The sequence below is a fragment of the Strix uralensis genome, chromosome 13 (genome assembly GCF_047716275.1).
Source record: "Strix uralensis isolate ZFMK-TIS-50842 chromosome 13, bStrUra1, whole genome shotgun sequence".
Lineage (NCBI taxonomy): Eukaryota > Metazoa > Chordata > Aves > Strigiformes > Strigidae > Strix > Strix uralensis.
Genome location: NC_133984.1, coordinates 13,960,616 through 13,976,840, shown reverse-complemented (window position 1 = coordinate 13,976,840; position 16,225 = coordinate 13,960,616). Strand labels below are relative to the sequence as shown.

The following is a 16,225-nucleotide window of genomic DNA, read 5'->3' as shown; positions in this document are numbered from 1 at the left end:
CTCTGGCCCTGCAGCTCACAGCTTTGCCTCTATCCCATCTCTCTCTTTCTCCCAGAGCAGAGCTGCTTGGCTTTTGCATTTTCTCATTCCCTTTGACTGGTTTCCTAATATGTGTGGGCTGAAGATGCAGTCAGTCTGTGTGCCAGCAAAGTGGCCATCACTCACTCAGACAGGCACCCACAGGACAGACAGGAAAGAGCAGAAAGTCAGTGTCATTACTGAAAACGTAGCTCTTCGGCTGCAGTTATTTATAGCAACCTGGTACATGTGCCTGTGTGTTTCTCCATGTGACAACAGGCATTGCTCCCAACCACTACCAGGTCTGGATGCCATGGTGCAGTAACCCCAGTTTTCTTGGTTGTAACTGTATTTTTGGGCTATCTAGAAATACACGACTCAACTGTCTTACCTGTGAAATGCCACTGGGTTCCTGGAGAGAGCACTTTGCCTTTCAGGGGTAAAGCACCCGGTTCCTTCTCCCTGTGGGCACTTGCTCCCTCCATGCCAAGGGAAAAACCAGGGCAGGAGCCTGCTGATCTCCTCAGGTTCAGCCTTCTGCAGCGGAGCAGCGCGTGGCCAGGCTCCCTCCCCTCGAAAACCCACCCCCTGCTCTACTTCCACATGCTCTGAAATGCTGCTTATGTTGCTCACAAGGTATTTGTGATTAGATGGCTGTTTGGAGAATTCGGCTGTCTTGAAGTTGGGGTTGGAGCTGAGCAAACGTCAGTAACAGAAAGCATTTTAAAACCATGTTTAGCAGAAGACTTGATCCAAGCTCCACTTAGAGCAACCCCTGCCAGCACTTGCAAGGCGGTATTTTGTCAGCATTAAACCTCCAGCTACTCATTAATCATTTCACTCAGTTCAGATGGAGGACACAAAGCAAGGGGGAAGTGGGATATTTCCAGAACAAACCTATTTTTTGGTTACACACGAATGTCTCAGTGTCTGCTTTGCTGACAAGCTGGAGCCCCACCCCAGCGATTCGTACTCAGCCTTCAGGAAAAGAGTGAGACCGCTCTGAGGAAAATGATTTAAAATGCCTTCAGATGCCTTTTCACTTCTTTTTATTTAATTCCATAAATATTTTCATAAGGCTCAGTGTCTTTACAACACTTTTTTAAACACTTTTTTTGTTTTATACACACAACTTTGACACTTGTTTGACAGGGTCAAACAGTCCAATATAAACAAAATAATAAAACTGGCAAGTGCGGATCAGCTGGGTTACCAAAATCCTTTTTTTTTTTTTTTTTTTTTTTTGCTCTTACTGTTAAAACCCCAAAAGCACTAAAATATCAGTATTTGGCTTCAAACTAGAATTTTAAAAACCTTTTTTTTTTTTTTTTTTTAAATTCTCTGCTACAAGTCCCTGTCGTCATAGTGCCTTTAAACTCCTACAGACTCTTCTTTTCTTCTTAAGGAAAAATAAGCTTGGTGATGCCATGCAGAACTTACAATAGCTACTAAATATACATGTTCCCTGAAATGTAGCTGCAATGAAAAGATGACAGAGCATAAAGAGAACAAAACCAGAAACCCAAAGCACCACAGTGTACTATCAATAACATTGCAATGGACGGCCAGTGACCATCCAGAAACTGAAACAAATTTCAAATATATTTCTCTATGTATTATTTTCTATTTACAACTGTTAGATGCACCTAGGTTGGTTCTTGTTTGATCTTTTTGGAGAGGGTGGGGAGGCGAAAGTCTTGAATTTAGATCCTCTGTTCTAGTGTCTAGGTCAAGGGGTAATGCATGTCATTTACCTAGGGAAGAGGGTATTTTTATTTTTTATATATATATATAGATTCAGCCAGAGATAATACCGTAAACATGTAAGTTTGTTACAACTCTCTTGTTTCTGCATATGGAATGGTAAGTGGGTTCCTCCTGTCTGGCATTGAAATGAAAGTCTGTATCAGTTGCTCAGTCAAAATCACCCCAATCTGATTGCATCTGCGCTGCTTCCAGCGCTTCGGACACGAGGCAGCCCAACCCTGCTCCCTATTGGGAAAGCCACAGTAGGTAGTAAAAGTGGGACCCAGTGCAGGTTCTTCTTTGTGACAATGCTCCATCTCTTGCAGCACCTTGACAATTTATGGAGGGGAAGAGCTTTCTTGAATGCCATTGCCTGAGAGCCAAGCCCCTCTTCCCTCTGGAACAAACGCCTGCATCTGCTTTGCCTGCCGCCTGGCTTCGGCAAGCACGAGCAATGCTAGTTTGTTTTGGCTTTCCACTTAAGAAAGAAGCTGCGAGTCCAACAAGAGGCCTTGTCAGATCAAGCGAGTCTTGATTTATGATGCAAATAATGGTGTGGCGGTGGTGTTTCTTTTTTCCTAGTGCTGAATATTTAGGAAGCATCTTCTCATAAAAATTATGGATGTCTCATTCTCACTCTCTGAGGCACAAAACAGTAAATGAAGAGGCTTAACTAATGTGCTTGTTACTTTTTTTCCCTAAGCAATTAAAAAGGCAAAGGAATAGTGAAATTTTCATCATGTTGACAACAGTTTGTAATCTCTCTCTTTCTCTCTCTCTCTCTGCATCTCTCCAGCCATTCAGAAACAGTAAAACATTTCAGTTAACTTCTGAGAACCCATTTCATTCACTTCTTTAAATACCCATTCTGTTAAAGAAACAAAATAATATTTGCTACATATTCAATATTAAAATCTGACCATAAAAATGCAAAGATACAAAAGAGCATAAAAATAATTTCTGATATAAAATTGGGTTGCTTCCTATTTGGGATTCCCGGTGTTTCGCTGCTGCCTGTCACAGAGGGGCCACTCTTCCTCTCCAAAACACTAGTCTGGCTTTGCTGTTTACTGATAGTTTCTAGATTACCGAAAAGTGCTGAGATTATTTTTGTACTTAAATAAAAAATATAGCCACTGCCTTGTAATATGCCCTGAAATAAAACAGGCTCCATGGAAATACTGAAATCACACTCTCTGCTCTTCCCATTCATTTGTATTTCTTAGGGGAGAAAAAAAAAAATGTATCTCCACATTAGTTGGCCTGGAGTGCTTATGTGGTGTATCAGATTCAAAAGAAAAGGATAAATACCGTGATCAATCACTTCATCCCACATATTCAAAGGAGCTTGCAGAATAACTCTGCAAGTTTTTAAGTTCTAAATCTGGTTTAACAGTCTCATTTGCCCTAGGAAAAAAAAAAAAAATCATCCTAGTGCACAATGGTCTGTTTTACAAGCTTAAACATAAGCTTTTCGCTTGCAAACAAATGTACTTAAGGCTGAAATTGTACGTTTGAAAATAGGGCTATGAATCTCCAGAGGGAGAAAAAGAGAGAGAAAAGAGACCTGGAGAGTTTAGCTAATCACTCCAGAGCCCACTGACACTGATACACCTCTGCTGAACCACTGATGTTGTTTAGGCTAAACTGATCACTTTTTTAGATTAGGTCACGTAATCATGGTCATATGGCTAAACTTCTCAGGTCACATCCCTATCTTTCCTGAAAGGCAGTTCTCAACTCCTCTGCAGCTTGGGTCCATTAAATATCAGGTAAATACTTCCAATTACTTAGGCAGTGATCCTTCTGCTAATGGGTCGCTACCAGCAGCTCGTGTTTCGCTTGGGAGGTCAGTGCCCAAGCGAAGCAGGGATCTTTTATGGAATAGAGTAGAGCAGGCAGTGCGTGCAGTCATGGTCCTCACTTTTGGGATCATTGCTCCTGTAATGGCAATTAGTGGTTCATTAACGCAGGCGTGCGTGTGGCCAACAGGATGGGACCTTAGTTCCTGAAGAAAGAAAACTGGCCATTTGTTGGAGCCTAATAGCCAATTTTCCTCTAGCTGGAATGGAGGGCATGAAGCCATCAGTTTTTAAGCTTTTATCTTTGCATGGAAAACAAAGATAGGAGTGGGCTTTTCAGAGTCGTGTCTCAGCTTAAAAAGAAAACAAATCAAAGATAACCCCACAGAAATAAAACTAAATGCAAAAGAAATAAAAGCCCCTGATATTCTTTTCTCAGTCTTACTCCAAGTGTGAACAAATCACACTGAACTGAGAAAAAGACAGTGCTTAAAAAAAATGCAAAAAATTAACCAAGGAAAACCCATCTCTCGCTTCCTAAATAGCTGATACCCCTTCTGCTTCTTTTCACCTGCCCACAACAAAACAGTTAAAGCCAGAGAAATACTGCACAGCAGAGCATGGTGCACAAGGGAGCACATCCAGACAGGCACGAGTCAGACCAGAGAATGCAGGATGGGGACGGGGAAAGGGTCGATGTTCTTCATTGAAATGGTAACTCCGGGGACAGCCAAGGAAGGGACGGAGAGGGAGGGAGAGGGAGCAGAGACCTCCCGGCACTCCAAAAAACAAACAACCCCCCCCATAAATAAAATCAAATAAAATATACACCAATGTAGTCCATGAGGAACTTCAATGACGAATTCACACAAGCGAGAAAGCATTCTGGGATGCCAGTGACGACTTGAATGAAAATGAAGAAGAAAAGAAATTAAAAAAAAAAGATGTCCAACCAATGGAATAAAATAAAATAGGTCACATGGTTAGAAATCATTGGTGCTTCCTAGTATCTAGTAGCAGATTGCTTCCCAAAAACAACAAAAAAAGTTTTTGGTCCTTCTATATATATACATATATGTATATATATTATTATTTTTAAAATGTGTGTGTGTATATATATATATGTATATATACTTAGTTGCAACAGTGCTTCTCCGAAAAAAGGTCCATCTATAAATATAATTTTATTTATTTTTATTTTTAAATTTTAGTTCTTTTAAGTTAAAATTCTCCATCTCTCTAGGTATTATTTTTTGAATGGTGTTAACCTGCTGAAGTTTTGCCAGAATGGTGCCTGGCTGCGTCTGGGTTCGGTGAACTCGAAGACCTGGGACTGGGATATGCCATCTGTCACCATGTATTGTCCCTGATTTAATGGATCCTGGGGTGGTGGGTAGGCTGGAGGAACCGACTTGGAGTAGCTCACACCTGCATCGATGATTGGGGGGAAAAAGAAACAGATCAGTCAAAGTGCAATTGGGTCAGTAGTCTTTCTTCGTCATGCTATCGCTTCTTATCACTTAATAACCAGGGTCCCAAATAACAGGGAGATGTGCTAGAGACAGCAAATCTATGGAGGAATGCAGCAGCTGCCTAAACTCTCAGCTCAGAGGCTACCTATACTAGACCACGAGTTGAAGATTTGGAAAATATTCATTACTTTTTGTACTGGCCAAGTTTTGCCTGCCCTCATGGAAAAGTCCTGCGTGACCTAACGAGGCACAAACATGGCCAGGCCATAGGAGTTATCAGTCTGGTCAGACAAAGGCAGACAACCACATCATTCACCTGCTCACAAATTTAACACTTGCTGTTTCCAAGCTTGTTTTAACCCTCCCTCCCAGCTACGCCTGGAAAGCGGTTTAGCCCCAATATGCCCCGGTGACCAGCCCCGAGCAGCGTGACCCCGAGGACCACTTGGCACCGGTTCCTGCACCACAACGGAGCAGCGCTGCTTTGGAGGACGCACTACGCTGCAGGGACCCGCACCGCTTCAGCACTGTTCTGCCTATACAAAGGGCAACTCATTATTTTCTTTTGGAAAGTTTGTAGGACTTTTCCATAGGGTTCGTTTTAAATTTACCAGTCTGGTTTCAGCCAAAAATGGCTGCACGCAATGCAGAAAAGGCTGATTCTGCTCAATCCAAACTGGTACCAATGGATGGCCTGGCAAGGCTACACTTTCAGGTTCTAGAGGCATAATTTCCACATTCATGAACCACAGCTCCTGCGCAGGAACGGGGTGAGGGGATGCTGCCCTTACAGCTTTCCCACAGAAAGGGGGAGGTTCATCAAGCTGGGACCTATGCAACCTGTTGTAAAGGATGGTGTAGAAAGGGCGGCTCTGGGTGAACAGAAGTGGAACAGGAGGGAGGCACGTTGCCACCAAAGTGCAGACTACAGGGAACAGTACTATAGCTACTTCTGTATTTCCTTCCCCACAACACCACTGGTGAGGGATAACCCCTCCTTCAGCCTCAGGGTAGCGTGATCAGCTGGAAACCACAACTCCAGAGAAGGGCAGGAAGGAGAGAGGAGCAGGGCTCTGAAGCAGGTTGCTGTAAGCTCTGGCCATCTCTGGATCCCCTCTGCTGCATGCAGAACTGCTCTTCCTTCTGCGGGGAGGGCAGCCCCGGCCGCGTGACGGGTGGCAGGCTTCGCAAGGGCCATCTCGAGGCCATCGCCTCCCCTGGTTTTAACCGCAGGAGCGAGGCGACTCTACCCAAGCAGATCAGTGTCCTCATCTGGAAAGCGGGATAGCATCACCCACCTACCTCACACGAGGGTTGTGAAGCTAAATTAATTAATGTTTGTAAAACACTTTGAGATCCTCAGCTGGGAAGGTGCTAGAGAAGGCAAAATACGGTGATTAGCACCCAGGTACCACAGCAACGTGTGTCAAAGAAATGCGACTCTTTCCATTCAGTTAGCGGTTCCTACCCACACACAAACACATGCTTTGCGGGACCAGCGCTGGCCGGCCTGGGCACAGGAAGGCTGCACACAGTCGGGTACTTACAGACAAAGGAAAAAGCCTCACAAAATGCACTCACAGAGCTCATCAGACAACTTTTGTACGTTGCCGCATTATTAATTCAGACCTCTTTTAAATACAAAGCTAAAGCTTTAGTATGGCTTTAGGAAAGAGAATTAATTCGCTTCCCCTTGCTATAGAATTTACCAATCAAGGGTTGTTAAAATCCTCAAAAGGTTCAGACCAAATGGAGATGTCATCTGGACTATCTCTACTGATTGCTCCTTCTTTACAGCAAATACCATTAAATCATGCACGGTCCACTGTAGGGAGTAACCAAGACCCTTCCTGACGGTGGACAAAAAAACCACTCCGTGATTCATACCTTTAACAAATTCATCACAGTTAATATTTCAAACTCATTTGAAAAGAACAACCCGGAGATGTTCTGCATTTCTGTCTGCATGCTAGAATAGAGTACTCATCAACAAGTTTTCTACTCTTTCCCAAGCTCCTCTCTCCTACAGAAAGCCTGCAGAGCCCTTGCTGTCCTGGGGTCAAACCTGGACAGGGTCAGTTCTATGATACCTGAGACAACTTCTGTACCGTCCTTGTTGGCAGGCCCCAACCTGCAAAATTCAACCTGAATTTACTACACTATGTGATTTAAGTCAATGATGCCCCATAAGGACGGAGTATGGGCTTTAGCTCATCTCTGCCCTACCTCTTCCATCCCTTCTTGTGCCACCGTCCTGCTCCGAGCTGCCTTGGTGGAAGGCAGTCAGCATGTGGGCAGTGCAGCCAACTGCAGCATTTGCTCTGGAGGGCAAACTCTAGCCTTGAACCCATATAAGAGCGTAGACGTTCTCCCGGAGGCCACCACCCTTTAGTGCCTTGGCCACTTTTCCCAGCAGAGACTGGCGAGGAATTTTAGGATCTGTGGGAAGGTTAGGACCTGGTACAGGTCCTTTACATGGCTAGAGTTGCGGAATATATCTTCTTCTGTCTGGTAAGTGGTTTGGATCTTTGACTGACCCAATTAACCAGGAATTACTTCAAAGGCAAATAGTCCTCATGCCACCAAGATTATTAACTAATGTTCTACAACACAACAGAGCTGTGAATCTAAAGCTGCTACTAAGGGACACCGGGCAGTTGTTTGTAGCTGTGGAAGACCTTAAAACCACACTGCTTTAATGACGTGGCCCAATGGCTTTTGCACCCTGTGGCTGCAGAGTAGCAGTCAGCCTTGTGATGAGCTGGGCTGAGCTCTTTATTGTCTCTAAACCAGTTTGTGGAGGGTGAACTAATGTATTTTAATCATGATACAGAAATGCTAAGAAAACTCCTGGATCAGCAGAATGTTATGCACTTGGAAGGCTGAAGAAGTAGAGAAAGGACAGTCTGGCTGAAGTCCACTGACATTGATGGAGATACACTGCAAGGAATGTAATACATAGTCTGTCTTCTCCAAAAGAGAAAAAGGCAGACTCCCCTGGCCAGATCACTAGCAAACCCCATTCAGTTCTTTCTCAAAATAGCCTTTTTGGTCCAAACTCCTGAAAAATATCTATCCTTGCTTGAAACATACCCATGCACACACTGCCCCTTGCCTCAATAAAGCAGCTCAGACCCAATATTCTCAAAGTTGTATGCGTGGCCCTGCTTGAGGATCTAGGCTATTGGCATTAACATCTAAGCTGGATGAACGTCAAAAGCTCCTGGCTGGTTCTACTTGTACAAGCAGCCGAAGGTTTGCATATTTATCATATTTATCAAATAGCTTCCATGGCCTAAATGATCAAAACTGCAGATCTCAATGGCATGCATAATTACCATGTGTTTGTGGACATGCAAATAAAAACATTTGTGCTCCGGCAAGTCAGGCTGATAATTCCATAAGAATACCTTTTCTTGTGAAATTGTGATATGGCACTTTGCAATAGCTTGAGGTGCCCCAAGAATGGCTTTTTTTTTTGGACATACCCACATTCTTGACAAGGTGGAACACAGAAATTGTGGGGGTTAGGGAGATTCACCTAATCTGCACATCTTCAAATCCTGGTAAAGAGCAATTCAGGAAAAAGTATGACAGGTTGGTATTTTTCTATTCTGCTCTGAAGTGATTTGCTCCCTCATCAAAACTCAGGGCCATTGTGCGAAATTGTCTCTTGAGGGATTTTTTTTTTTTATATGCAAAGCCATAACTCCACTGCAATTCAACAGAAAGAAATGAGCAAAGCTCTTTTCCAATGCAATTTTGGGCTGCTTGGTGAACAGAATTCAAAGCGCAAAGGGAAAGAATCGATAGGTAAGTAATGATTTCTAGACACAGCTGCTGCTCTGCCTTTCCAAGGCGTAAGAAATCAGCTATACACCAATGACCAGACTTGGAGCTCCTTCTGCTGGTTCATGCATAATTCTGCACTGTAGCAGAATATAAAGGCTGCAGCTGCATAGCAAGATCGTTCGGCAGGGTGGGGGTTGTGGAAATCTGTTCAGAATGAGAAAAAGAAAACTCCAGGGTTTACAATTTGGCTAGACAAAACTGGTAAAGAGAGATGCTGCGCTGTCAGCTGAAATAATGTCTTTTTTTAGTACTAGGCAACGTCACTTGAATCTTTCGGATTTCTCAGTTCAGAAGAAAACAATTAAAAAGATTTAAAACACTCTTTTTCCTCCTAGTCCTTGTTTTCAAAGTGTCTCTTCTATTTGAGGTTACAACACGACTTCAGTAGCACGTGAAGATTTCAGAGCATGCTATTAACTCACAGGCAATCCACATGGACACGTGCAGACAGACCCAGTTATAATATAGCAGGACAGCTACATTAGCACTGCACCTTTCCAGAGTTAATACAAAACGTACACAGGATACACTCAGATTCGCCTGTACATAACCATGACACTTGCCTTATGAGCTGTTTATTCCATCCTCAACCTTTAAGATGTTAGCTTATACTTTGATCAGGAGCTGTGTCATAGGCTTTTCTTCTACCTAGCTGTTTAGATATCACACTGTTCATTAGCCAGAGTTGAGTGGGAGACAATAAAATATCAACACCTGCTTTCTCTACTGGCCAAGCGGCAGCTGCTGGCAGGACAGGAAGCAGTGCTGCGCTGAGGAACCTTTCATCTACCTGTGATCTCCACAGCAACAGAGTTAACTTGCATCGTTCAGGAGCCATGCTCAAAAATCCCATAAATTCAGTTTCCTTCTGAATGTTGTAACCCATACACAACGTGGGGTAGCCAGGAACATACCTCAAGAACACTAATTGTTGTACAGTTAATTACTCCTGCAATAGCGACAAGTTTAATTTAAAGAAATAAGAAGCAGTAATGGCTGAATGGGTACGGCCCTTTGCCTTTCTTCAGCACATTTCAACAGAGGATCTCAAAGCACTTCATCACTATTCACTTGGTTGCTGTTAGGTTTAGAGTTGGCAAACTATGCTGTGTCTGACATTATTTCTGCTCCCTGACTGCAGACCTTATTTTTACAGCAAGGGTGCAAACAGCAGCTGCAAACAGGAAACTTCTGCCTCCAAAGGCAGTCCTGAGCGGCTGTGCACTTCATTGGCTTACACTTCCATGCTAAACTACCCGACTGAAATTCTGTCATACTCGCCCAACGCCAGAGGAATTTAAGCAGTGCGTTAGCCATGGCTCTTTACACAGCCGGGGATTTTGCTCAATGGCCTGGCAGAGGTAGATACTACCAGGGATGGTACCGGTGAGGAGAATATGCCTTGGCTCCCTTTTCTAATCACTAGCCTAACTTCTCTGTTTTGGAGGAAGAGGGGGAGAAAAGGGCTAACCGCAGCTTGAGAAACACAACAGAGGATAACAGTAATCTTGTGTCCTGGCCATTCCACAGCCAACCACAGTAGATACCAATACTGAAGGAACTTGACCTTCCTGAGTCTATTTAGCAAGTTTCTGCAACCTGATGTCATTAGGCTAGACATTAAGGTAATGATCCCTCATGTGATATGCAAAAGCTAAGCGAGGCAAGATGAAATAAATGATACTAGGGGTTTATCAATCAAATCCAGGTGAAAACCAAATTATCCCATCTTGTATTTATACAGTCTCCCTCTCCTCCAGCATTCTGTACACTGATAGCAAAGATCACTCTGTTGGTTTCATTGATAAGAAGAGATCAGTTCGTCCATCACTGCTCTGAAATGCAGCCTCTTCTGGGTAGCAACGCTGTCCCTTACCTAAAATACCTCACCAAACTGAAAGTGCAGGAGTACCTGGGCTGACAAACTCATTTCACTTGGAATCTCAACACGACACTGATGTCAACATCTTGGCTCTTCAAACGAGGGCCAAGGGAAAACCCAAGAGGCCTGTTTCACATTTCACAAAAAAACTCCCCTGGAGAATTTGCTCAGAAGCACGTGCCCATTGCCGAGTCACCGGTACCATCCTTAGAGGTCTCCCAGCCACGAATTTGTTCATGATTTGCCTTAGCTTGTATATCTGACTGGATCTCTGATGACCCTACTGACTCCAGCTGGGTTACTAATGCCTTGAGTGAGGAGCCGTCTATCCACGCTGTCATCAGTGAGACTAATGCTTGTGGACCCAAAGCACGGAGTGCTGGGGCGAGCCGCAGATGGGCACTGCGTAACGCCTGCATCTCAGAGGGTGAGGGTAGGGTCTGTATTTTACAAGCAATGGGATAAGTTCTGTGATTTCCCTGAATCTGTGAGGAAGTACCACCAAGAACATGATTAGCTCCATTCTTTCACCTTCGCTGTAGGAAGCCCTGTGAAAAAAGGCAAGTGACCCTGATTATCTGAAAATGCAAATGCCCCTCTGCTTTAAAGTGGCTGGTCTATGTGTTGCTGAGTCTCTTTCAATCCCCTTGAGGCTATGCCTACATGTGTGAATAGGATGAGGAAACATGTCGGGGCCACGTCAATCTTGTTAGCAACGAAGCAATAAAATAGGCTTAAAAGCTCGGGAGAACCGCAGGAGGTACCTACAGACTCTGTTGCCTGGTAAGACCTGGCTCGCCAGCTGGATGAAGCCAGCACAAGTACGCTATCATGAAGTCATCTCGTTTTGCTATACAGACTTGCTGGGGAAGAGCTTGAAGTGCGGAAATGTGAGAAGTCAGAGCAAAGCTGTTGGGTGTTTGGGTCAGGGTTTTTATGACGCAGTTCACTGTAAGCTCAAGTGATCAGAAAGGAAGAAATTAGCAGGACAATTCAGTGATTGAGAGGGTGTTTTACTGCAGACCAAAGCAGTTCACATGCTGGCTGATGATTTAACCCCTGCTGGGTTTGCATAGCTGAGTATTTATGGGCAGATTTAATGACAGCATCCTTCTAAGCTCAGGGCTAAGGGTGATGGCGATTAAATATATGTTTCCCTCCTTCTTCAAGTCCCAGACTACCAGAATAAAGACTTGTCTGGGCTGAGGGCATCTGCTTTGGTGAAGTTGTGGCACAGTGCAGAGGAGAACACACAGGACAGAGAAGGAGCTGGCTTGCAGCACGGGTCTGAAGAGCTTTCCTGGGGTGGGAAACCCTCCCACTGAGCACTAAGGTCACTTCTTTAAATTTGAACAAATACTTCATTTTCCAAAATGGAAACATTGGTGGGAAACAGTGCTTTAAGAATGGGGTCTCCTTCCGGGGTACTGGAACTTCTAATCCCCCTGACACCCCTGGCTGACAGCTTCTAGGAACAAAAATCCTTTATGTGTACAGACTGTCCTGCATGAGGACAGACGTGGACAAAGCTGGGGATCAAAAAAGTAACTGAACGTTTCTGAAAGCTGCAAACACTAATCATTGGAGGGGAGATTAGAAGTGGCCAGCAGAACAGAAGCTCTCGATGGATAAAGACACTAAAGGAGCCTTCTGTTTTCAAACGTTTAGAAATGGAAAAAGTACCCTGGGTAATCCTGTGTCTATGTTAAGGATGGACTGGAGATCCACAAGGGATCCATTTTCAAGGGACTTTTAGTCTTACTGCTTTAGTCAGTAACGAGCACAGTTCTGGAAGCACAACTCGATGTACCTTAATGCTGCAGTGTCGGTGCAGGCTGTGAAACTCCTCAGTGGTACCTGGACTTATCTGCAGAAAAGTTGCACACTCGACTGGCTGTAGCTTAAAAAGGGCTGTGGGGTTTTTTGTTGTTTTTGTGAGTCAAGACAAATAAATTTCTCTGTTGCTTTACTATTTCTAGGAGACACCACACTGAATTCTATTCCCAGTTACCACACTGACATCGAAACAAGCTAAAGGGCAGTAACTGAGAGGCAAAAATCTTGAACAATCAATGCAAAAAGAAAAAAACAACAACAAACAGCCCTTTTCTCTATCTCTTGGTAAGGTGCAGAGCCAACACTACCCATTTACTTTATGTCTAATGGACTTAAAGAAGGCCAAAAATTGGTTTAATGCTGTCTTAAGGCATCTGGTCTAATATCATTATGTTTTGCCAATCCAATAAGTAGTGCAAATCCTAGTATATTGCTGAAATCTGGCCTTGCGCATCATTAAATCAATTTGGAAGGAAGCCTGGCACTGCATGTGTGCACCCATTTCTGCGCAGACGTGAGTGTTAGGAGGGCGTTCCTTCCAGAGGGGTCTGACTTGTGCCCCACAGAGGGCCCTCATTTTGGGATGAAAAATCTTCTCAAAACACTGAGAGTTGTGTTCTCTCCTAATCGCCTGGATCAAGTTTCTATTAGTTTAAAAAGCACAGTTTTAAGGTTTCTTCTCCCGCTATCAGCTGATGTCTCAGCACCTCTCCCTCACCTGCTACAGCTGAGTAGTAGTTTAAATGCTGCCTTTCCAAACGCACTCCAGCCAGCTCCAGAGTAATACTTCTAGGAGGTGTGGTACAACAGTGCATGAAATAAGCAGCAGTTTATACTATTTGAAAAATGTTTTTCTGCTTCACCTCTAACAAAGTTGATTGCATTTTCCATTTCACCTCCTTCACAGCTTTTCTCTCTTCCTTAAGTATTCTGTGACAGGGAAATTACTATGGTTTCCCATTTAAGAGGTGGAGGGAACAACTGAGATAATCTAGAAGCAAGTCTGTAATAGGCATCCACTGACATGGAAGCAGAGCTCTCAACACGTCAGGTTGGGCTATGGAGTCATCAAGCCCCGCTGTAGCCACTGAGACCTGTCCTGCAAAGTCCGTAAATTTGAATGAGTAAACAGTTCAGTTGAATGCAGTGGAAGTATTCCTCCTCCTAAAGGGCTTCCCTGCCTTCCAGGTATAACTGACGCTCCAAAACCAACTTGAAGCCCTGGGGGAAGCTGCGCCAGGAGGGCAGAGGCAGCGCACGATGCCTGCAGGCAGCAGCCTTCTGGCATAGGCACACCTGTCTGCCCACTCCCAGCCCAGAGAGCTGCCTCAGCAACACAGTCCCAGGTGCCTGCCAAGGTCTTTGGCCAAAAAACTGTTGGCCATATATGTAAAACGCATATGGCAAGATTCGAAAAATCAGTCACTAAAAGCCAACTCTCAGGAATTTCCTCCTACCTCCCTCTTCTGAGCAATGCCACTAGCTCCCTGCTCTGGCAGCCTCGTGCCTCTCTTTGGGTCATGGGCACAAGACAAACCACAGAGTAAGAAAACTAAGAGTTTTCAGCAAAACGTTCAGTGCCGGTACTTAATTTAATTAATCTGAGACTGGGCTATGATTACCACAGTGTAGGACAAAAGAAACAGAGCTACTAATTTAATGACCCTATTTGTTGTTTTCAGATTTCATGTCTTAAGTAAAACAACCAGGCTTCGCTTAGTTTGATGCTTGGGGTCTGACTGCATTTCTGTCTGACTCGAGGATGTCATCTCATAAAAAGAACTGCCAGTGTTATGGCATAAGCTTGTTCTTCATAAAAGAAATGCTGACTAGTGTTTTAGGAGCTAATTAATTTTACAGTCAGAGAAGTCTAAGATAATAGCCCCTCCTTTTTCATCTCAGAGAGAAAGAGAGAGAAAGAGAAAGAGAGAAAACAAGAGAGCAATTGCTGTACAAGAAATAAGTATGGTTAGGCATATTATATTTGTCAGGATGTGAGTCCAGTGATTTAAGTGGGAATACTGGTAGGCATGCTCAGGCACCTTTGAACTGTGTCACTTAATGACTGAACAGTACAATTATTAATTAATACCTTAATTAATAATATAATTAACTGAACACCAAATTCATAATTTAAAGTGGTTTTGTCATGGCCATCATGCAAGTCAGTTTCTCCAGTTTTCCAGCTGCCATAATCTCCATGGTTGCTTGTGTGCTGAGGGACAAGCATGCAAGTGGTGAGGGGGGAATCTGCAAAACCGAGCTCATGACAGCGTCCGCTGCTGCCTCAACTACACGTACACTGTGTAAGATACGCGTCCCTGGGCCCGGTTTTGGGTGTGCACATACTTTGAGCTTAGAATATCTGGCCAGGAGAGTTTTTAGAGAACATCTCAGAAGACAACAAAGGAAGTTTGTAGAGAGAAGACTAATGACAATGGAGAGACACAGCAAACCAAGGTGTTTACAGTTGGCCTAGCGAACCACTACTGGACCAGCAAAGCCAGTAGACAACAAACAGGTGAGGCAGAAAGCAAAGAGCTCCTTCAACTTTTGCAAAAAACGACCCAATGCCTGTGCAAAGCAGGGATGAATCTGCCTGGAACTGACTATAGCCAAGAAGTGATGAGTTCTCTCAAACCCCATTTTTATAGGTCTAGTCGTGCCACGGTACTTTGGTAACGAATCAGTATGTCTACGACTTTGTGAAGCTTTGGGAAACTTGAAAAATGACCTCTCTGACCTTCTCTCCATATTTACTATTTCAAAACCTGTAGCTGCAAGAGTTATTGCGAGAGATAATTAACACTGGCTGTTTTGCCAGTTGAGACTGTTTAATATCTAGCATGGCATTTACTAGTTGGCTGTAGCCTGCCTGGGTGGGGAAATGAATGTGACATCAGAGAGATATAATGTCTTTACTAAGATACTTTATTTCCTAGAGCTGATGCTACTGTGTTGTCCTTAAAAAGTTACAGGCAGCCCCAGGAAACATGAGTTTCCCCTTTCCAAAAGGAGGAAAGGAGTAGATCCCTCACCATCTCCAGTATTTTAGCCATCTTTTTCTTTCTTTCTTTGCTAATGGGAGACTTTGGGAATTAGCAAATCCCTACGTATCTCCGCACTCACTCCCGTTTCAGCCTGAGATAAACAACTGAGAGAGATTTCTGCCCCCAGGGACAGCTTCTGGACATCAGACTGGAGACACGAGACCAAATTAATCTCTGGTGAAATTCCACTGGCTTCAACCACATTAGACCAGAGATTAATTTGGCCCACAGATACATTAAGAAAGGATACAAAGCACAAACGGTATTTTATAAAAAAAAGAGAAAGGGGAGGGGAAAATTCAAGGGGGATGCTGGATCCTAACCCAGCAGGATTCAGCCCAGCCCACTCCACCCTCACATCACCAGGCACAGTGCATGTTGCCGGTTACCTTTTTGCTTACTGACTTTCTTTACTGTCATTGCCGCTTGTCGCTTTTGATTTTCAGAAATTTCAAAGCCTGAAAAAGGGAACACGGCAAACACAATTCAGAAGATTGCTTACAAAGCCTCTTTTTCTTTTGGGGAGGGGGGAATGTTCTGCACTGTTTGGCAAACACGAAACATCCT

General features: G+C 43.9%; 1 protein-coding gene and 1 long non-coding RNA gene across 10 annotated transcripts in view; one reads left to right on the top strand and one right to left on the bottom strand.

Moving 5' to 3' along the window:
* The window catches only part of LOC141949407 (uncharacterized), a 75,597-nt gene that overhangs the window by 55,931 nt on the left and 3,441 nt on the right, over positions 1-16,225 (top strand). Inside the window, exon 5 of one of the 2 annotated variants that reach the window (XR_012630752.1) lies at positions 4,810-4,942. The exons of the other annotated variant lie outside the window; for it this stretch is intronic. This is a non-coding gene — a long non-coding RNA (uncharacterized LOC141949407). Of the gene's footprint in view, positions 1-4,809; positions 4,943-16,225 lie in introns of those variants that run through there. 2 annotated transcript variants of the gene reach the window in all.
* Positions 1,051-16,225, bottom strand: part of ARHGEF9 (Cdc42 guanine nucleotide exchange factor 9) — a 221,819-nt gene continuing 206,644 nt past the window's right edge. For 7 of the 8 annotated variants that reach the window (XM_074882932.1, XM_074882936.1, XM_074882939.1 and 4 more), the window contains 2 exons: positions 16,048-16,116; positions 1,051-4,994 (listed from right to left, as the gene is read on the bottom strand). In XM_074882932.1, the coding sequence (XP_074739033.1) occupies positions 4,813-4,994; positions 16,048-16,116 (251 nt within the window). In that variant the 3' untranslated portion in view covers positions 1,051-4,812. The remainder of the gene's footprint in view (positions 4,995-16,047; positions 16,117-16,225) is intronic. The other variant, XM_074882933.1, reaches the window with a different exon arrangement.